The sequence below is a fragment of the Cyprinus carpio genome, chromosome A9 (assembly GCF_018340385.1).
Source record: "Cyprinus carpio isolate SPL01 chromosome A9, ASM1834038v1, whole genome shotgun sequence".
Taxonomy (NCBI): Eukaryota; Metazoa; Chordata; class Actinopteri; order Cypriniformes; family Cyprinidae; genus Cyprinus; species Cyprinus carpio.
The window spans coordinates 14,674,567-14,696,972 of NC_056580.1; the positions used below are offsets into that span (position 1 = coordinate 14,674,567).

Below are 22,406 nucleotides of genomic sequence, written 5' to 3' on the forward strand. Positions count from 1 at the left end.
CATTTAAGTGGAAATGCTTTCAGAGGATGAAAAACTGCCAGGAGACATCTGTACTTACTCATCGTCTTACGAAAAAAAAGAAAGAGGAAGAGGGAGTGATGGAAAGAGAGAAAAGTTTACTAATGAATAGTTATGTATTAATGGTAGTATTGAACTTTATATTAAAACTTAATTGAACCCTGATGGAATCTGGCACCATTTTACATGATGTAAATAAATAAATCTATGAAATGTTTTAAAATCAAAATGTCAACACTGTACTACACTATTATTGGTAGTTAAAATCATAATCAGATTAGACAAACATGCTCTTCTATAGAGGTTTATTTCTGTCCACGAGAGAAATACTACTACAAAACTTGGAGAATTTGTAACTCCCTGTTGGATGTCAGAAATTCTCCTCTGTGTGTTTTTTGTGTCTGTGAAGTGCCTTTAAGAGCCGTTTTTGTCACTAACTTTCTGGAATACTTACTGTCTCTTGCACACAATATTACAGTAAACGTGTGATTGAGTCTCATTTTTGCCAATACTGAGTTAGATTAGAATGTGTGCTGCTCTTAGAGCTTAGAGATGTTGAGACGAAAAGAAAGTGTGAGAGAAAGACACTTAACTTTAAAGCTAAATTGTTTCATTTGTGTCACTGGCTTCAAAAAAATTACTGTTTTCAAACAGCTTTCCCAAAACACAACCCTGGTTTGCCATTGGTGAACAAACAGATAGCCCCGTCCCTAAACGAAAACCATTGGTTGAGCCAGTGTTGCTATGCTAGGCCGGCAGAAAAAAGAGAAGGTATGTGAGCATAAGAATGACACACTTTTAAGTAATCAAATGGACCCTAAAACACAGACTTTCCCCAGAAGCATGAGTGGTGACTGTTTTCAGAGACATTTTTTTTCCCTGGTGCAAACCATGCAAACACACACACATTTAGCTATCTAAGCAATGTAAGTGAGTTCATTAGACTTCTATAGATTTTGCTTATAGTTTTTACATCCTAAAAGGGAGGCTTTGTCAGATTTACCTCACTTTTGGGTACACATTTGTCCCAAAAATGTTTAAGTAGGTACACAGACACACACACACACACACGCTTTTTTCAATACTGCCCAGAGATGTCTAACATCAGTGTCCGAGCACAGAAACACTGCTCCAGGGCTTTAAACTGTAAGACAAAAAAAAAAAAAAAACTTCCTGGAATAACATCCTTTTAATGTTCCCTACATATGGTCCTCTTTCTCTCATTTCTTCACAGGATGAGTAGTTATGCAACTACAGAAACACTCAGATGTGTGGAATGAAGCATTGTGTTTTTTTCTTTCTCAATCTCCCTCTTTCTCTCACGTCTAGTGCTCCCCCTTGTGGGGAAATATCATATAATAAAGGCTGTCAGCTGTCAAATCTGGACAGTGTCTAATTCCCTTCAGAATTCAGGATGTTCATTGTGATGTAAATAGACAATAAAGGCAACTTGTCATTTAAAATGTAACATAATGGCAACAGTAGTGACATTTGATTACTGTTTAATCCTCTCCATGTCAAATTGACACTATCCTAAAGTTTTTAGAGTTTTGGGATATCACAATGGATGTGACGTTAAAAGAAAGTAAATAAATGAGAGTAAATGTTTATGCGTGTGATTATGAATGTGCTCTGTGCAGACTGGTGATGCTTCAGTTGTGTGACAGTGTTTTTCAGGACGCACAAGACTCTGGAATCAGTGGATCCTCAGTTCACCATGAGGAGAAAGATGGAGCAACTCAGAGAGGAGCTGGAGCTCATAGAGCAACTGCGAGAGGTATGCAAACACACTCACACAGAAGCTAAGTATGTAAATGAACTATATTAGTTGGCTAGTAACTAAATATATGTCCATACAATGGCCCCACAGAGTATATGAACACTTCAGTAACACTTAAAAAAAAAAAAAAATTGAATGTCTATATTAGCATAACACTTTTCAAGCAAAAAGACAAAATATACTGTTCAAAAAGAAAAAAGAAAAAATATATTCAAATACTGTAATCAAAAAAAAAAAAGATAAAATAAGGGGGTTTATATAATTATTTTAGCAATATATGGATTTATCTTGATTGTCAGATGTTTCAAATGTGGCCCAAATATCCCAATTATTTTAGCAATATATGGATTTATTTTCTAAAATATTTGTATGAAAATGTTTTATTTATAACCCAATTATGCTGATTTTGTCAGAGTATTGAGAGCAGACTGAAAGTAGTTCTTCCTGAAGATCTGGGCTCTTCTCTCATGGATGGGGTCATGCTTTGTCATCTAGTCAATCACATTCGGCCGCGTTCAGTGGCCAGTATCCATGTACCATCCCCAGCAGTGGTGAGTCATCTCCGAATTATCCACACATTTACATAAACACTATAAACTACCATTCAATAGTTTGAGGTCAGTAAGATTTTTAAACATATTTTTAATGAAGTCTCTTATGCTCACCAAGGCTGCATTTATTTGATCAAAAATGCAGTCAAAACAGTTATACTGTGACCCAAAGGTCTAAACTTTTTTTTTATTTTTTATTTTTTTACATTTTAAAGTGTATTTTATTCATACAGCAGCCATTACTCCAGTCTTCAGTGTCTCATGATCTTTCAGAAATAATTATAATATGCTGATTTGGTGCTCAATAAATATTTTTTATTGTCATCAATGTTTAAAGACAGTACTCCTTAAAACAAAAAAAAAAAAAAAAAAAAAAAAAATTTTTTGCAGGATTCTTTGATGAAAAAAAAAAAAAAAAAAAAAAAAAAAAAAAACATTTATATAAAATGTAAATCTTTTGTAACATTATAAATATCTTTACTGTCAATTTTGATGTGTACTTGATGAATAAAAAAGTATTAATTTCTTAAAAAAAAAAAAACATACTGACCCCAAACGTTTGAATGATAGTGTTTGATAGCCTGAAGTTTGTTAACCTGTATTTTCTCTCTCTCTCTCTCTCTCTCTCTCTCTCTCTCTCTCTCTCTCTCTCTCTCTCTCTCTCTCTCGACATCTGTATGTGGATGCATCAAACCTTCAGCCCAAGCTAAGCATGGCTAAATGTCGCAGAAATGTGGAAAACTTTTTGGACGCCTGCAGGAAAATGGGAGTCCCTGAGGTGAATAATACATTTTTTTTTTTTTTTTTTTTTTTTTTTTTTTTTTGTATGCCAAATGAACTAGATCTGTTTCTCAAGGGCCACTGTTTATACAGGTTTTGCTGTACTAGTCACTTATGTACAGTCCTAAATTAAAAACATTCATTTACTGGAACTGGTGGTCAACAATTTATCATACTATCGTTGTCTGGCTTTATTATTTATTTTAAATATATAATGAAAATGTGACCTTGACAAACATTGTCTGACAGTTTCAGTCTTTATTACCGCCAACTGAGCTGTTTTGCATTTAATAGAATTTTGTCTTATTCTTATATGGTGAAGGATTATCTGTAAATCCGATTCTATACACTTTACAGTCTATAGCTAATCCTTCAGTGTAGTGGACCGCTAATGGGATTTCCACCGAATTTCCTGTTTAATTTAGGACCGATCTGAATCTTAGTCTGGGAAACCTGTATGGTTAGTTCAAATGCGTTTCTGACAATGAACCTGTACACACAGGGCTCCTTGAAAACAAATCCTGGTAAAATACATGTTATTACTTGTCTGATTTAGATCATTAGCCAGCCCTAATCTGATTGGTTGAAGCAGCTGAGATTGCTTTACACTGGTCTGTGATCAGTCACGCCCTTGAAAACATTTTGGAGTCATTTTTCTCTTATGTGTTTATCAGCTTAAAGAAACTTCTGGACCTTCTCTGGTCAATAGATGTTGCGGAAAACTGATCATAGAACAGCATTTAAAGCCACTTTCTTAATATGACCCTACTAGAGCTGCATCATGGCGTTGTATTAAGATGTTATCATCATGGCTTTAGGCTTCATCCATTTCTAGCTCTCCATTCCATCCTGTTAATGGCTCTGACCTGCTCTCTATAAATGATCATGTTTCCTTGAGCTTTGACAGAGAGGATTGCAGTGAACTGATAAACAGACGACAGACCATGACATATGAGTGGAACAAATGTTTGTGTAAATTTATTATAAAAGCCTTTTTTTTTCATAAGTTCAGTGTGTCATCAATTCAGTTTGTGTAATATATTGTCCTGTCCTGGTAAAGCTAGAAGCAATTACAGCTATCACTTCCATCAAAATCTTTGTATGTCTTAACTAGTCACAGCGAGCACAATGTCCATGTTCCCTTGAAACGTGGACAAAATGTTTGTTGTTGATGTGAAGGAATCAAGTGAGGGTTACGAATCAAGTAGAAGGTTTCTATCAATGGTTATACCATCCTACCAACCAAAATGATTATAATACCCCATCAGTAGCCTTTCTAGAAGGAACCCAGACATTCACAGAATGCATACCAAATATCTCTAGAAGGTCCAAGCCATTCATAGCAGGCTGTTCTAATTCGCGTGTCGTACAGGAAGCTTTTAGTTGTCATAGCTTGTGTCTGTAGTAGCAGTAGCTACTACAAGTCTGCATGGCAGCTAGCTTTGCCACCATGTGTCTTTTGTGTTTGCTATCCTGATAGCTGATGTTTATCAAGCTAGTTTATTCTATTAGCGTGTTTAGAGCCAATGTGGCAGGTCTTGTTTGTTCGGTAACTTCTGGTCATGGTAAGGTTTAGTTTATTTATCATTGCCTTGTTTATCAGCTTAGTCGAGTTGTTGAGTTATGCAACAGTGTAGCTTAACCTGCTCTGCTCTTTACTGGCTTTTGCAGTTCTCTTGCTTTGTATTATTTTTAACGCTGTAGCTTGACTTGTGCCTGGCTTACGCTCGTTACTGCACATGCTCCGCTAACCATCATGTCCCCTGTGCGCCTGATAACAGCATCTGCCCCAGCACACCTCACACCAGCCACAGCTGCCTCCTGAAAGAGAGACAATGACTGACAGTGTTCAGCCTCACTGTCAGAAAACACTTTTTCAGAATTAAAAGGTTAAAAAAAAATCTGATTTAATGGCCAAAAAAACAAGAAAAAAATTTGATTTAATGAACTTAAAAAAAAAAAATAAGTCATACCTTATTTTCCCATAATATTTGTCATGTATATTAAGATTAGACAACCATATTCATCATTCAATTAATTAAAAGTGAAAGTAAGCATATTTATAATGTTGCTGTTCTTTTGAACTTAATATTTATCAAAGAATCAAAGGGAAAATGGTTTTTGAGCACCAAATCAACATAGAATGATTTCTGAAGCAAAACAAAAGTATTTGCACCACACCACATTATTTGGACAATATTCTTAACATAAGTATGTGTATAAAAAAAATTAACAATTGATAATAGATGATATAAGTATGTGTCAAAAAAAACAAAAAACCTAATAAACAGTAAACACTTACATCTGTTTGAACCATGTGGTCAACAAAGACACAGCTATTACGATTTCTTTTTTTCAAATGTGTCAGAAAAATGTAATTATTTATAAAGAGGGAAAATTAGCTGGCAGCTGTTTGACCAGAATGCTATATATCTCGTGTATTGGTAATGAATGAGGACCATGATGAGGACATTCAAATTGAATGATATTTCGATGAAAAACTTTATATATATATATATATATATATATATATATATATATATAATATTATATATATATATTTATTATATATATATAATTTTTTTTTATTTTGAATACCTTGTCATTTAACAAAAAATATAAAAAAAAAAAACAAAGCAACTTAGTTCAGTACCTTGTTAACTACATTATCAGTAAAGTAATCAGACAATTTATTACACAACTGGAACCATTTCCTGAGAATGATCCAGAATTCTTGCCATTTGTTGAGCTCAAAGCATTTTACCTTTGACCTTTATCACTGTCTAATCATCTTCCTTATCTTTCTCTGTTGCCGGACGGATGATCTCTCCTTTTCTCATTTGCTTTTATTCTCCCTTTGTTTCTCTCTCCATCCATTCTTCATTATTACTCTGTTCTCTTCTTCTCTTTCTCTTCCTGGTTCTGTTTGTCATCCTCTCCATGTTTTTAATCTCTCTCAGTCCTCTCTCTGTTCGGCTTATGACGTTCTGCAGTTTAACCTGCGTCCGCTCTGGGCCGTGGTCGCGGCCTTGCTCATGGTGGAGAGCACAGGAACAAGGCAGAAGGAAGGAAAGGTGGAGAGTGGCAGGGAGAAAGAGACAGAGGTCAAGAAGCTTATCCCCGAGTCCACTCAGACTCCACCCCCTTCCTGGCAAATATGGGATCTGATTGGCTCAAGTCTACTGCACGTTTTCTGTCTGGTGATGCTGTTTGTGGCCTACAGCTGGAGCGAATTTAAATAACGCACATGAACCTAAAACACACAAATAACACATTATATTATTTACTGGTCCTTGAAAGCACATTGAACAGTTTGTGATGGCCTCACTTAAAGGGAAAGTCCACCCAAAAAAATGAAAATTCTGTCATCATTTACTCACCCTCCGGTTGTTCCAAAACTGCATGAGTTTTGTCTTCTGTGGAACATAAAAGAAGATATTTTGAAGAATGTGGGTAACCAAACAATTGTTGGTACCCCTATTGTTTCCCATAATATGGAAGTCAATGGGGACCAACAACTTTTAAGTAAAGGATGACAGAATTTTCATTTTTAGGTGATCTATCCCTTAAAATGAGCACAGCCTGGACCAGTCAGTCAGAGCACAATTAGTTGTAAAAACTTTATTTTATTTTTTTTGTTGATGGATAGTTTCATAAGTTTGACCAACCCTTACATCTTGACTTGGCTATGATGAAACCCATACATAACACAAAACATGCAACATTTTTATAAGAACAACATGTGATCCAGGAAGAGATTTAGATGTTTTACTGTTTGATTAAGTGTTATTTATTAGTTGGCAAAAAACATATTTATTTGTCCTTACAAAATGCTAAGAAAACCTTTAAACAGCACTTTAATAAGGAATGGCAAAAGGCCAGGTTCTCACTCTCTTCCACCTCTGTACAAAACTTGTTTCAGAAAGTTACATTTCAGCAGTCATAACACTGAATTGTGTTGGTAGTCTTTTAAAAAAAATGCACATATTAAACAATTTAAGTTATATATTTATTAGCATCTGCATGATAAAACAAAAATAATACAAATGGATATGGAGGTCTTGCCTCATCAGCAATATATCTACAGGAATCAAGCGCACATTTGATCTGGTTCACAGAAATAATCTGCGGATAATAATATCAGGACACTCGAGTAAGTGAAGGCTCAGATGCCATTAAAACAAAATGATAGCTTTGCTTTGCACAGACGTCTTGTATGGTGAGATCAAATCTATGATTAAAAACATTTAATCATTTGTGAAAGGGCTAATTTATCTGTTGGATGTAAAAAAAAAAAAAAAAAAAAAAAAAAAAAACAGCTAATTTTGGTTAAGAGTGTTTTTAAGAGCCTGATATATTATTGTTTAGATTGGCAATTATTAAATATCCTACACAGTCTTTGTAAATTATTATAGTATTTTATCCAAAACGCCATATATAGGATGAAAGAGGTCAGAATATGACTAGAGTGAACCAAATGTATTTTTTTATTAATTTAATAAGCATCATTCCACGGTGATATGACTAATCCGAATCAAACAATGAGGAATAACAGGGTTGAAGAATAAGATTTAATTCATATACTTTAGCAGTGATCTGTAATAGAGGCCGAGGTGGGTTTTTATGTGATGAAATATCAGATTAACACAAATTTTAATAATTGATTAATCAGTGTAGTGGTTGTGTGTGATTTACTGCTGTGAAGGTCTGTAAGCAAGGTGTCTCTGGAATGGAGGGTCTCTTCTAATTGGATCCTCTGATTCTATTTTAGGTTCTGATCTTTATCTCACATAATAGAATGACCTTGTCTCATCACAGATAAAAGAAATCCGTTAGTAAATGAGCAGACAGTGATGTCACCGAGGCCTCTTGACATCACATCCTCAAACTACAGAATGCTTTGAACCTTATCTGCGTGATCACAGCAGTTATAACTGCCATTGCTTTCATCATTCAGTTTGACAAACATATAGGCAGTATTGACTGTTCAGGACCCTTTGTTCGGTATAATTTCCCAGTTATTTCCTCATTTGTAAAAAAGCTACAAGATGCAAAAAGTGTTTGAATTGCTTAAAACGCTTAAATTAGATTGCGTGGTTTCCTCTGACGGTTCAGCTGCTTCTGTTTGTCCGGCTCTAGACTTCTTGACTCCTGTCAGTGTTGAATCGTGTTCAGTGCTGCTGCTAATGGACTTTGTAAGGCTTTGTGGTTTTTATGACCCTGTAAATGAAAGGAATAAATGTACAGTTTGGGCTGTTTTTCTCATCTGTGTGGTTCTGTTTCTTTAAGACCGTTTTTGTTTTACTGTTAAGTTCATATTTTTAAAAAAAATACACACTGACTGTTTATATTTCTGGGGTCAGCAAGATTTTGCTGATTGTTTGCATATCTGATATTATATTTGGCATCACTGCTAAACGAGGTGAGTCTCTATTGGTTTCATTAACTGTGTTCAGTAACTAGAGCATTCAGTTTAATAAACTGCATATAATACAAAAATTCTGTTTTCCGTGACCATGTCTTTTATATCTGACATGACACTTTGCTTGTCCTCTCTCTCTCCAGGATAAGTTATGTCTGCCGCATCATGTTTTGGAGGAGAAGGGCCTGTTCAAAGTTGGCATCACTGTGCAAGCTTTGCTGGATGAGACTTCGGCCAACGAGACACTCGTCACATGAGTCACACAAACACAAGCCAGTCTCACTGACACTAATTCCTGAGGATGGACATGCACCTTTTGCTGCAGCAGTTGACCTCCACCACCAGACGATTTTTGAGAAATTCCCTGGACAGTGTCCATTTATTTCTATTAGAACAGGTGATCCTCAGCTTGCAGGTATATGCTCATGTTTTCCTCGCTCTCTTTTTTTTTTTTTTATTATTTAGTACTGTTATCTGATCACTGTTGCCCAGGCCATAGTCATGTAAGCATAATCAGCTCAAAACTAGCTAGAGATATGAAATTCCTTTATTTAATATACATTTATTTATTAAACAGTTAGTTGAGGGATACACATAATTGTGCACAGTTCCTGATGGTTTATATATCATCTACCTATGTTTAGATCAGATGATATTTATGTTTGGCCTTTTGTGATCCAGATTTAAAACTCGTCCTCCCAGAGTCCTTCAAGGAAGGTTTTTCTTTTTTTTTTTTTTGTAACCACATATGAACTTGTTTTTGGGAGACGTTGATGTTTTTTGTCTCAGGGGAGGTGTGGCCTCACTATAGTTTCCTACAGTCTCCGCTCTGCTCACCTGTCAGCCAGGTATGATTTCACTAAAAGAGTATGTTTGAGTGTGTGGACAGTAGAAAACATACCTGACATTTGTTTTCATTTGTGTGTGTGTGATCGATATCTTGAGGAGAGTATTTCTTTTGTGAGAGTGAGAGAACGAGAGCACATGTTGGCACTTTTTGTATGTAAATTTGTGTGTCAAAGAACATTTTTTTTCCCAATTATTTTCCTTGTGCGTATTTGCTTATGGAAAGTCTGATGTCCAAAGCTTCAGCTCCTCACAGAAACAGACCAAAACATTTGAAGCTGGTATCTCACTGGAGATTATTTGACAGTTGCCAAAATTATTTTCTTATAGCAAACTGATTTACAGACATAATCATTTTATACAGTTTTTCAAATGATTTAAATGTATTCTTAAAATAAGAGTTTTGTATTTGTAGAAGGATTTGTAATGTGATATTGGTATGTGAATGTGTAAAATGTACAGAACATTTATATCTGATGTGCTTATTTGAATATGTTGATTTTACTTAAAGCACAATTTATTAATGTGAATTGACAGGGGGAAAAACAACTGTATTATCTTCTAGGTTCTTATATGAAAGCAGTTATATATGTAATTTCAGAGAAACTGTTGGCTGTATTTATTCATGGCAATAATTGACATGGATTCAGTACAAATACATTTACAAGGATTATCTCTGTACTGTAATTGCCAACAAAAACATATTATCTGCTCTTAAAACCTGATGCACATTATTATACTGTAGCAAATATCAGAGACAAAAATATGGTCAGAAGCTTTAAGTTTGAAAACCAAAAAAAAAAAATGGTGCATCATGGGTTAAAATGCTATCATATTCATACTACTTCCTAATTCTTTCACAGTTGATTAAAACAAATGGGGAAAAAATGAAAGTGTGGATTAGAAAGTGTAATTTTAGAGACATTTGAATGGATAGCACTTAGATTTTGGTCTTTGGTGGTAGCTTTACATGGTATTTTACAAGCCTTTAATGTTGCATTTAAAAAATAAATAAATCGTGCATTTAGACAGTAGTCACTTCCTATAAATTCACTGCTGTATCTTTTAAGAAATTCTGTTCTTAGGGTTGTCCTCAGACATAAAAAACACTGATTTGAGGTTTGTTTATATTCATTCAAGTACAGTATTAAAATCTTTGCTACAGTGTGGGCAAGTTGTGCATCTTTACTGTACTGTCAACATTCCCCACCACTTCACACGAACTAGATAGAGGTTTAAATGTAGATTTGAAATTTTGAAATGACAGTTTTTTGCACTTTACGTATTTGGGACTGTCTTTTTGGCAACTGGCAAATATTTTTATGCATGGTATTATATTACAGTATTTGGAGAAAACATCAGCTGATCAGATCACTAATGTGTTCGATAACTCACTTTAAAATGGGATACAAATCTTTAACTGCTGAATGTCATGTGGCTATTTTGTCTACTTTGATGTATAACGGAGAAAAGGCTTGTACTAAACATTTTTGTACTTTAATTTTATAAATAGGAATTATTTTTCCATGTCTTTTCAGTGTTTGGGATTTTACACCTTTGTAATTCTGTGAACTTTAAACGCATGTACAGTAATGTTTTTGGGAAAAGCATGCATGTCACTCCACCTTTTGCCTTAACCTCTGCAAAAAAGGTTTATTTTTACCAGCTTCTACCAGTAAATACATTCACCTTCAAAGACTAGTTTGTTTCTTAAACATTCAAGGTATTGTAGACATGACATTAATGGTGCTATTATTTGCCAAACTACATTGAGCCAACCATTTAGCCTGCTTTATTTAATGTGAAATGAGGGCTTGTTCATAGCATGCTGGGTAACTGTGTGCAAAGGAGTCATTCACAAAATCAATTTACACAAATCCAGAAGGGACTGCAGAACAACAACATACTAAATCACAACCAAATGCCTTTATTTAAAGAAATGTAATGTCTATAGCTAAACATCACCCTATTTATTTTTCCATGAGAAAATACAGAGTTGAACTGCAGTTTGAGAAATAGTGACCCAGTCAAGACATGGCTCTGATGTCATTTCCAGCTGTGTAGATACTGTAGGTGTTGTTATGATCTGAAAGGCACAAGGGATGGTTGCCATACTCATGACGCACAGTCTCAGGCATTCAGATATTTGGCATGATGCTTGATGTGGTCGTTTATGAAGGAGAAGATGAAATAGTAGCTGTGATCATAACCCTGTTTAGAGCAAATGAAACAAAAAGAGTGCTGATTTTCTCTTAAAATATATACACCATTATAAAGAGTTAAACAATCATATGTAATCATGGGTCCTGAATTGGTCTAGTTAGATTTGTTGCATTAATGGAAAATCAATTTAAAATATTCCTAGTCAATGCATTAAATATCCAGAATACTCAAGTCCATGTATTTAAATCCAAAGGCATCAGTCTGAGATCACAAGTGAAAATGCTGCGATTTCTTTACCATTTAATACAAAAATATTCAATAGAAATATTCAGCATAATAATTTTTTGAATAAATTCAATCAGCACAAAACATCAAGGTACCGTTTAATCAACTAGACGTCCCTACATGTAGTTCCTTTTCTTGGTTCAGTACTGACCTGCTGAAGACGGAAAACAACAGGAATTTTCTTCTTGGAACAGGCAGCGATCAGATTGTCAGGAAGCAGCTGACTGGCAGATAAGAACTGGTCATCACGGCCTTGATCAATCAGAATATCAAGCTCAGGCCCGGAATATGATTCAGCCAATACAGTAGCATCATACGACTGTGGAGATGACAGAGGAAGACAGTTAAGATCAAGCAATTCCTGATGTTGGACAATGTGGTGTGCTAAGGTTTTATTTTTTTTTATTTTTTTATGTTAAATCAATGATTAAGAAACAGAATATTACACACTGCTATGTACACTTTCACAGTTTTTCTCACTAAGACTGCAGTTAATTAATCAAAATACAGTAAAACAGTAATAATGTGAGATATTTAAAAAATATAATTGCTTTCTATTTGAATACATTTTAAAATGTTATTTATTCTTGTAATGGCAAAACTGAATTTTCAGCAGCCATTACTCCAGTCTTCAGTATAACTTCAGAAATCATTCTAATATACTGATTTGCTCAAAAAAAAATATTTCTTATTATCAATGTTGAAAGATATTTGAAAGATAATTTTTTTTTTGTAACATTAAACATTTTTTTTACTTTACGGTTACTTCTGATGAATTCAATGCATCTTTGATGAATAAAAGTTTTTTTTAAATTTTATTCAAAAAAAAAAAAAAAAAAAAAAAAAAAAAAAAAAACATTCATACATGACCAGAAATTTAAGAACGGTAGTGTTAACACATCTCTCACCTCCCAGGTGGACTTGTCAGATCCAAGATAGCCAGAAAACACTTTCTGTCCCCATGCACATTGTATAGGGTTACAGATGGGTGCAAACGCTGACACTGACTGAAACAGGCACATGTGAAAAAAAAAATAATAATAAATAATAATAATAAAATCAGACATTTTATTTAAATATCAAACAACTAAATGAAGAAGCAATATATGTAATGTCAAAAGTGACATGCCTTATATTTCCCAGGATTCTTAAGTGCACAAATAAGAGCACCGTGGCCCCCCATGGAGTGACCAGAGATGGACATCTTCTCCGGATCAGCGGGGAAGTTAGAATTAATCAGTCGTGGGAGCTGGGAACAAGAGAAAGGTGATGAAGCCATTGAGTGCAAAAGCCACTGTTTAATATTTAACTGTAAAACTCTTTATTTAGTTGCTTATTAGAGTATCACTTTGTTATCCTAGTGACTAACTAGGCTTTGGAACATATAAAGTACACACACCTCTTCGGTGACATACGAGTACATGCGGTAGTTGGTCTTCCAGGGCTCCTGGGTGGCATTGACGTAGAATCCTGCACCTGTCCCGAAGTCCCAGCTCTCATCCTCCCCTTCAATGTTACAGCCACCTGACCAGAGCAGAATCATCATTTTCTGAGCATGTGCTTAAGTGCTAATGAGACTATATAAGCATTGGTTGGCTAAAATATTTCTGATCACAAAATAACAATAACCAGAGGTTCATCACTTTCTTACCTCAACAGTACAGACTTGTATAATATAATAATAATTTACATTTGACTTATGCTTTAATTGGGATTTTTCCAAGCAGTGGAATGACTGCCTGGTGGGAAACTCTAGCCCCTGACCTAAACTGGGAAGTCACAGTGCTATCTGATCCTTAGAGGAAACTTATTTGTTTATCTACTGTATGTTGCAGCAATGCACTGACCACCCAAGGGACCTCAGTTTCCATAATTATTCTATTTTGGCCTATGAATCTCTAGGATTAGGGTGAGCAGAAGTCAGTTACAGGGCGTAATCCCTTCAGAGATGGACCAGCAAGACTGTAAACTGTAAATGTTCAGATGTTTACGTGGACTGGTGTCTGGAGCTACGATGATGATCCCATGTTCAGAAGCTGCCTGCTGGCTCCCTGCCTTAGTGATGAAGTTTTGCTCTGTGCATGTCAAACCTACAAAACACAGTGGATGGTTAAATACATTTTTAAGAACATTACTGGCTGTGTATACAATGCATATTGTTGGCTATTGTTGACAAATTGGTTTTATTTCTCTGGATAAAAGTGTCAGTTACTTAAATGCATAAATGTAAATAGACATAGGCCACAACATTTGTCCAATTTATAACCGACTAAACGTCAGTATGTACTCATTCCCTCAAACAGGCCTAGAGAAGAGAAACGAAATGAAGTCAAGCACCTGAAAGCCAGTATAACACTGGGCATTTGGAGCTCTCAGCCTTGGGAGGAAGGTAAATGGCGAACTTCATTTTGCATTTTAACTCGGAGCTGGAAATAAAGAGTTTACGTTAAGAGTAGTAAGGTGAACTTTTCATTCAGGGGTTTTAATGAAACGCAGTCTCTCACCTGTCATGCTCGAACACTTTCTGATATCCATCGCAACACTTATTAGAAGAAACCTGCGTTAATGCCATTGCACTGTTTACTGTGCTGAGAAAAATCAAAGTTCGAGTTATGAAAGATCATATTTCATACATAATCACTCTGCACTCGCATGCAAACATATGCACAAACATCACTTCATGATCTGACATCCAGGCATAAAAAGTGATCTCTTTAGTTCACTTCTCCTGTTTCTGAACACCATTTGAGGCTTGTCAAATTATTTTATTAAACGATTCATATTTAACACTTTGGACTCATGGAGTCTGCGCATGCGCACTGCAGTAACTGGCCTGCCAAACTCACAGCACTGCTTGCAGGATCTGCAGAAAACGACCTAAAGAAGCGCCTCGGGACGTTTGAAATAATACCAAAACTTGCGCTAAAGAATGTTACGTTTTATTTGGCCTCCGTGTAACACTCCTCATCATGCAAGATAATGGCCTGGATAGGCTATTATTTTGTAGCACTTACCGCTGCAGCTAAAGGATCCAGAGTTCAGTGCGACGTCAAAGTCAGCGTAAGACGTAAAGTCACGCCCCTTCACGTTTTTAACTTACAGTCTGTGCGTCTACGTTTTGGCCAACAGGGGGCGCTCGAGAGATGTGTTTGTTTAAGGTTTTTTTTTTTATTTTATTTTTTTTCGAAAGTGTCTATGGTGTTGACTGAACAGTGTGCGCCCATATGAAATTACATTTCCAATCTTATATTTGCAGTTCATGAACTATATAATTGTGATCATGAAATGATTCCCGGTTTGTTTTAATCAATTTTATTTAATTTTAATGAATTAATTAAATGTAAAGGTCAAATTTATTGGACAGTGATCCATAATTTACTGAAAATTAACATATTTCTTCTTTAGAAATATATGACACTGGCCTTCGAGATGCATATAAACACCCTCTGACTATGTACTATTTTAAATCTGAGGAGGATAGCTCTAAAACGTATCTCACATCTAAACATGCTTACTTCTCTACAGGTAAGCCCGTATGTCAACTGAGTAGGATGTCTGAATGCACAAAATTCAGGAAGTGACCACTGCATCTGCTAAGGTTTTAAGTTTGCTGTCAGTGGATATCTTAAAATTTGAAGAAGAAGAAGAAAAAAAAGTCAGAGAACAGTGAGCCAAATGATAATTTTCAAGTGCTACTGGTAGAGAGAAAGCTGTTTCTCAAGGTTACATTTTCTGTAATAATACAAACACACAAAAAATAGTAATTTTTGCAGTACATCTGCTCCTTAGATCACATAATTTAGCTGGAAATGGGTATGAATAATAATTCTCTCTCTGTCTCTCTCTCTCTTTCTGTATGTACACTTGCCATTAAAAATGTTTCTTTCATGATTACACATGTCTGTACTTTGTTAATTATGACATAATACAAGGATGAACTTTGTGAATGAGATTATCAACAGAGGTCAAAACGACAATCTTGATTATTTCTAATGATGTATAGTTATTAAAGATTAAATTAGAACTTGATGGTTATGTTGTACCCTGGCACATACTAATGAGTCAATATTACTCTTTCATTTATAGTGCAGGATGTGCAGCTGCAAATAATAGATCAGTGCCCTGCCTAACAGTGTATTGCAGGTAACATAACACTAAGTTTTTTGGCTATACTAAAAACTTAATTTGTCTTTCTTATGACACCATTTAATTTCCCCATGAAATCAAATTATTTGTCATCAAATGCCCTAGCTGTATCGGCTCGTTTATCTTAATGGGCTGTTAATGAACTTTATTCTTTTGGTGTCCTTCACTTCAAACCGACTTCTGTTTCAGTTACCTTAAGTACTGCCATCAGTTATAAACCACTCCGTGTGATTCAGAACCGACGTCCACTGCACTGCATGCTAAATGTGATCAGGATGAAATGACAAACTCCATGGAAACATGTCACGATAAGCATCGCAAACCAATAAGCATGTCCTTTCTAAAAACTAAATAAACAGTAATGGCCACATACGGCAGAAAATACATTAGTGGCCTGGCTGGCCCCTTGTTAAAGACGAATCACAGGCTGTCCAGACAATTACCCGAGCACAGAACGGAATGCTTACTTAATTTAACTGCAAAAAACACAGTGTACTGAAGAACAGGAAGAACACAATCAATCTCTCTCCATCAGCTATCTGTAAAGGCATTTTACATTCAACATTTTTTATTGTTTCCCCAATAAAGACCACAAAATATTTAAGAGAGAAGTGTGTGCCACAATTTTGCCTTATATGATAGCAGCTAGAGTAATCATTTGAACAATTATAGTTCTCCAGTGTTCTAATATTTCCAAATATTCACTGTTGAGTGTGTGTAAGCTTGTTTCTGCTATGGGATTAAAAAAAAGATCTGAGAATAAAAGTCTCAACTGTTAGTAAAAATCTTCCATACAGTTCAGGTCAAACTTTGTTAAAGATTAAAACTGTTTTGCTCAAGATGCCTTCAAAGGAACAACCAAAGATCATAAGAACATAACCGATGTCCATCACATTTTTGGTCAAATTCCAAAAAGACAAAGTGCACTTCAAATACTCATACAATTCACTTATTTAACTGCAAATAAATAAATAAATAAATAAATAAATAAAAATAATTTAATTTGTGCACCTGCCTGTCAAGCTTTTCTATAGACTCCAATGCTTAGTAACTAAATAATTAACTTTTTTAAAATTCATACACTAAAGAGTGAAGTACATAGTTTGTATAGTAAGTAATTTGGGACACAACTATACTTTCAGTGGTACCATAATATAATACTCTTTATCTGGACACTCTATAACACCTTTGAATGGCCATTATCTGTTGTAAAACATGCATGTTGTTAATTAGGCTTCACACATGCAGCATCAGTCAAGAGCCACAGTCTTTGGTTTCCAAAGTAACTTAGTCTGTCGAATGACTCACACATAATATATGAACACCAAATCTGTCTAGCTGAAAGAGAACTTGATCACACGTCCACCGGTATGAATAATCACTAAGGTCTGAATGGCTTACTGATTTGAAAGGCTTAATAATACTCCCAACAAAAGACTAACCTCCAATATTAAGATGAAGTGAGCTGTAATCACCCTTTGATACAAAATTACTTTTTTTAAGCAAGTGATTTGAACTCAATTGTTACAAATTTAGCATAAGTACATACCGGTCGGTGAAGCATGAAAAGAGTGAGATTTACAGCCAAGGTGACACACACTTGCAAACTGATTTGATTTACAGTTACACATCAAGAACAAGGCTTGTGGTTTGTATAGAGTGCAAAAGAATATAGTTTAACCTTGTGATGGTTAAGGTGGATGCCCTTGTCCTGCCTTACACTAAATCATGACTGACACTTTCTTTCACTGTTGCTAAATGGATCTTCTTCTCTCTCTTTCTTTTTAAAAATAATAATAATAATAATAATAATAAATAAAAATAAATATAACTAGACTTTTTTTGTAATTGTTTTTATTGAATCATATATTTTTTTTATTGAACATTATTTTTATTCATTTTATTGCATTTTATTTTTCATTAATTTTTTTTATTTTTATAATTCTTTTACTGAATTATATTTCAGATAGTTTATTGAATTCTGCAGATTTAGGATACACTCATACTGTGATAAATTAAATCATTTAGACAGTTTTATTTATTTTTAATTGTATATTTATTTTACTTAATGCTGCCATTTAAATATGTAGTTAAGATTTAGGATTTATAACTACACTCGTACTGTTACATCATTTTAGCATGTATTTATTTTTAGTTTTATTTATTTTTATTTAATTTTTATTTTTTATAAAATTATTTATTGCAATTAATTTTTATAGATTTTTTATTTATTTTTAACATCACAACATCACAACAAGTTTTTTATGAATTTAAAATATAATTCATTATCCATTTTAGAACATTAATTTCAAATATATACACATTTAAACTATCAATAAGATGTGAATTACCTGAAATCCTCTCGTCTCTCTCTGCCCTAAGCCTTTACTGATCACCTGAGGATTAGAGCACAACTGAAAAAAGGAAATGACATGGTCACGTGATTCACCGTTCTTCCCTAAACTGTGAAGATCAGAACCAGCAAGGGACCTTTCTAATAATGAACCATTTCAATAGATTTATTTCACACTGAGTGAAAGCCTGCACTCCAGCAATTTCCAAATGATCTGTTTTTGAAACTGAAAGCGTGTTATTTTCTTGCCACTCTCAAAAGAAACATGAAGCATAGCTGCACGCAGAAACTAGCCAACTGGCCTTGACTGCACATTAATCTTCCGCAGGTCTTTGATTTTAAGAACACGCCCTAGAATTATGATGCTTTTATGGTGCGGTTTAGATTACAGCTGTAAAAACCAATAAAGTACTTAGAAACTGTACCCTATTCCAGAAAAAAAGCAGTAGGTCATAAAAGCTGTGGAAACATTACTTTTGTGGGTGCCTACATTCACCCTGAGAGAGTATATATCTCACACGTCATGTGCTATGAAAAAAATTAATTTACACAATATGAGAAACACATAATATATTTTTTAAATGCTCTTATGACAACTTTAAGTGTCAAGATCCGCTTTAGATCAGTCCTGTATCACAATAGCTTTAACATGCTGAGTGTCTTCAGCTATTATAACCAACATATTGATGTGCCTGCAGACCGTATTACTTCAGATTAAGTGCTTATTAGTGAAAAACACACGTGCACTGATAGTCGATTAGCCAGCTGACTAGATAATCTTCCCATCAGAGAGATGAAGCTATCATAACAGTTAAAAAAAAATCTAAGATGCTCACTCATCAATACTAATTTCAATAATAATCTTCTCCACCTTTCCTATACTAATTACCTCCCCATTTAAAACAGACTTTTTCACCTTTGTTCCTAGACTCGGTCCTGCCCTCTTTTAATGAGCTTCCCATGTATCACGGAGGTGATTCATTAATTAGGATTACAGGGCATGATGTGACATATGTGAATAATTTAGCATCAGCTCAGACGAGGGTTTAGGAGAACCCCAGAAAATACATGAAAGGAGTGTCAAACAGGATTCATTCTTTACACGTGCCTCTTATGCCAGCTTTCTTTCTCTTTCTCCCTCCCTCCCTCTCTTTTTCACACGCTCTCATTTTTGAGCAGCTGTGACAGTTGGCATTTCATACTTAAAGTTCAAAGAACTTTGCATTGAGCCTGACTTTCCCATCTCTCTCTCTCTCTTTCTCTCTCTCACATATAACTCTGCCCCTGGAGGACTGATACTCACACTTGTCTAGGTGGGCGTACTAGTTAGTTCTGGGTTAGATGAAGCCCTCCGGCATGAAGACTCCATTGTTTACAAAGCGTTCTTTAATTGATTTAAATCACTCTGTGTGTGTGTGTAGGTGTGTTTTGGTATGTGTGCATGTTTTTTGGGTCAGTGAATGAAATGGGGAAAAAAATCATCTCAAGGTTATTTAATTTTGAATAAAATGCCACCCACACGTCTTCTGATTCCCAGCAGCCACGGCTGCACCTTGCTGATTAGGAATCGCGGAGGTGCCAATCATATCATAAATGCCTTTTTAATGCAACCCACACACAGATTAAGACACACTCCAGACGCACACAAACACTCAACCTGACATTATATATTTATATATAGGCCTATACGTGAGGTTGCATTGTGTGTTTGACATATATTTACATATATATTAATATGTGAAATTAATATATATGGTTCTTCTGAGCTTCTCAACCATAAAACCTCAGCAAACTTCCGATTATTAATTAAAAAATAATTAATTATTCAATAAAAAAACAATTCTTAAATATAAAAAACCTAACTTAACAAAAATGCTAAAATTCAAAAAATAAAAAAAGAAAGGAATGGAATAAAGAAAGGGGGGGGGTAAACTGAAATTATAGTTTGTTCCTCTAAAAACTATTGTTTTTATTGAAAATAATGAATTCATACCAAATTAATATCTTAAATATTATGGATTAAAAAACTGAATCATGGTTAATTATTTTAATACATCAACACTCCAAGTTTCTGGTAATGAAAAAGCTTAAAAGCAAGCAATGTTGTGATAATTATAGAAATGAGGTGGGCCCTCACTTTGAATTCTTTTTTTGAGAATGACTGATATTATACTAATATTACATATTGTGATGATTCGGGCAGCTGCTCTGAGCCTGTGGGTAATTGGGAAATGACCCTGTGGCTGATGGAACATGACTTTTTCCACAACTGATTGTTTTACAGTGTACAAAAATATTCATTCATATTCATGACTTCTTCTAATGACTCAGGGGAGACCCGGCACATAATGAAAATACTTTCTGTGTCCACTTCTGTCCGCTCAATGGAATGTATAAACCTTGTGTAGAACAGTGTTGATGAGTCTGTGCTCTTCACTTTGATGCTTTTGTGACGTTTAATGGAATCTCTGGCATATATTCAGCTCTTACTATTTTGTTTTCACCATCGGAAGTACAAGATAGTTATGTTGAAAGGACAGTGCACTTTGTTTTACTCTATCTAGGCTAACTGGAAGGCTAATTTACAATGTGTTCTCTCAGGATTTTTCTAGGGGGTTTTAGAATAGCATTTTTTTTTTGTTGTTTGTTTGTTTTCGAATCATGTTTATCTACCATGGTTTTATGAAAATGCGAATTCCTGCATTTTAGGACTACAAAATGAACAGCTCCATTGTCCTCTGAAATTTTTTGCCACATTCATTTAAAATGTGCAGCTTCTAAATTCTTTTATTGAGACACTTTGAGTTATTCGTGTGGAGTGTGGCTTAATGTATCTTCATGGACTTGATAAATATGGAGGCTGGCAGAAAACCCAAGAAAAACAATGTTCTCAGGAACATTGAGATACATATGTATATCTACTGCTCTAGCTGTCAGGCTGCTTAATATATCTTTGATATACTGGAATGAGGGTGGCTAAATACTACACATATAAACATACCTGGCATAATTATCCACTCAGAAAGATGAAACAGAGATGACTCATTGAATGTCTGCAAACAAATTTATAACCGTCACCATGACAACAACAACAACACCGCTGACAATTCAGACACTGGAAATAGAATCAGAAAACATATCAGAGGTTTTCACAAGCTGCTGAGATCTGAACCCGTCACTCTCTCTGCAGACCCCAGAACGGTCCTGAGGTCACTTGTAACCTCAACCGAGGTGGTACTAAAAAAGTACCAGGTACTGTACCCAGTGGAAAACCCCCCAAAAGTGAACCGTACCGAACCGTACAGTGCCGTACCATGCAGTGGAAAAGCGCCATATGTTGCCATGGAACCCTGAATCCAGAGGTACATTTTCAAAACCAAAAACTTACAGGTGGTCTTAAAAGCATGTTTTCAAAGAACTTCATATCTGACAAAGGTAAGTGTTGGGTTCCAATACTGCCACTATCTGAACAATGTGTGCAACTCCAAAATGACTGGAAATTGTTTTTGATAGGTCCAAATGACAAGGTGAAAAGCGGATACCTAGTTCCCTTTTAAAAAGAACATGTTAGACTTTTCATCCTGCACCAGGCTGGTTTATGCTGGTTTCCTCGATGGGGCTGGTCCAGCTGGTAAACCAAAATAGCTATGAGTTTTACCACCAGAAAAATACGGGTCAAACGGCATGCTTTCTGATCTGGATTGTAGTCTTTTCAAAAGAGATATTTGAGAAGGTTCTATGAAAGCCCATTCCCACCTCAGAGTAAAATAAGAAAGTAATTGTGACTATTTCTCACAATGTGATTTTGCAACAATTGTGGAACTTATTCAGCAAGGTTTCCACAGCAATATTATGCAGCAACTGTTTCAACACTGATAACAGTAAAAAAAAAAAAAAAAAATTAATTATTGATCACCAAATCTGCATATTAGAACAATTTCTGAAGGATCATGTGACACTGAAGGCTAAAGTAATGGCTGCTGAGTGTTCAGCTCTTCCACCACAGGAATAAATTACATTTTAAAATACATTACAATAGACACAGTTACTGTAACTGATAAT

General features: G+C 35.0%; 2 protein-coding genes across 14 annotated transcripts in view; one reads left to right on the forward strand and one right to left on the reverse strand.

The window, feature by feature from the left end:
* The window catches only part of LOC109096117 (leucine-rich repeat and calponin homology domain-containing protein 1-like), a 40,839-nt gene extending 29,746 nt beyond the window's left edge, over positions 1 to 11,093 (forward strand). For 6 of the 11 annotated variants that reach the window (XM_042763714.1, XM_042763713.1, XM_042763715.1 and 3 more), the window contains 4 exons: positions 1,686 to 1,795; positions 2,212 to 2,349; positions 3,050 to 3,127; positions 6,090 to 8,450. In XM_042763714.1, coding sequence (XP_042619648.1) covers positions 1,686 to 1,795; positions 2,212 to 2,349; positions 3,050 to 3,127; positions 6,090 to 6,371 — 608 coding nt within the window. In that variant the 3' untranslated portion in view covers positions 6,372 to 8,450. The other 5 variants (XM_042763719.1, XM_042763720.1, XM_042763721.1 and 2 more) reach the window with 3 other exon arrangements.
* A 211-nt stretch (positions 11,094 to 11,304) lies between these two features.
* Positions 11,305 to 14,933, reverse strand: LOC109095824 (S-formylglutathione hydrolase-like). Of its 3 annotated transcripts, none has more exons than XM_042763724.1 (9): positions 14,860 to 14,933; positions 14,350 to 14,433; positions 14,183 to 14,271; positions 13,837 to 13,935; positions 13,245 to 13,369; positions 12,975 to 13,094; positions 12,754 to 12,852; positions 11,997 to 12,164; positions 11,305 to 11,608 (listed from the first exon to the last, which is right to left on the reverse strand). In XM_042763724.1, the coding sequence occupies exons 2-9, from the start codon at positions 14,415 to 14,417 to the stop codon at positions 11,528 to 11,530; spliced, it is 849 nt and encodes a 282-aa protein (XP_042619658.1). In that variant the 5' UTR covers positions 14,418 to 14,433; positions 14,860 to 14,933; the 3' UTR covers positions 11,305 to 11,527. The 3 variants fall into 3 exon arrangements, with proteins under 3 accessions (XP_042619658.1, XP_042619659.1, XP_042619660.1); XM_042763725.1 differs by having other exon boundaries at positions 14,350 to 14,428; positions 14,860 to 14,931; XM_042763726.1 differs by lacking the exon at positions 14,860 to 14,933 and adding an exon at positions 14,692 to 14,769 and having other exon boundaries at positions 14,350 to 14,428.
* Positions 14,934 to 22,406: the final 7,473 nt, after the last annotated feature.

Bases quoted from the DNA above. Each gene is read 5' to 3' on its own strand.
- LOC109095824 (XM_042763724.1), bottom strand. From the start codon at position 14,417: ATGGCATTAACGCAGGTTTCTTCTAATAAGTGTTGCGATGGATATCAG. The intron at 12,853-12,974 runs GCATGTCACTTT...TGCCTGTTTCAG, and splicing joins AGAATCCTGGGAAATATAAG to TCAGTGTCAGCGTTTGCACC. The intron at 12,165-12,753 runs GTGAGAGATGTG...TCATCTCCACAG, and splicing joins CTGACAAGTCCACCTGGGAG to TCGTATGATGCTACTGTATT.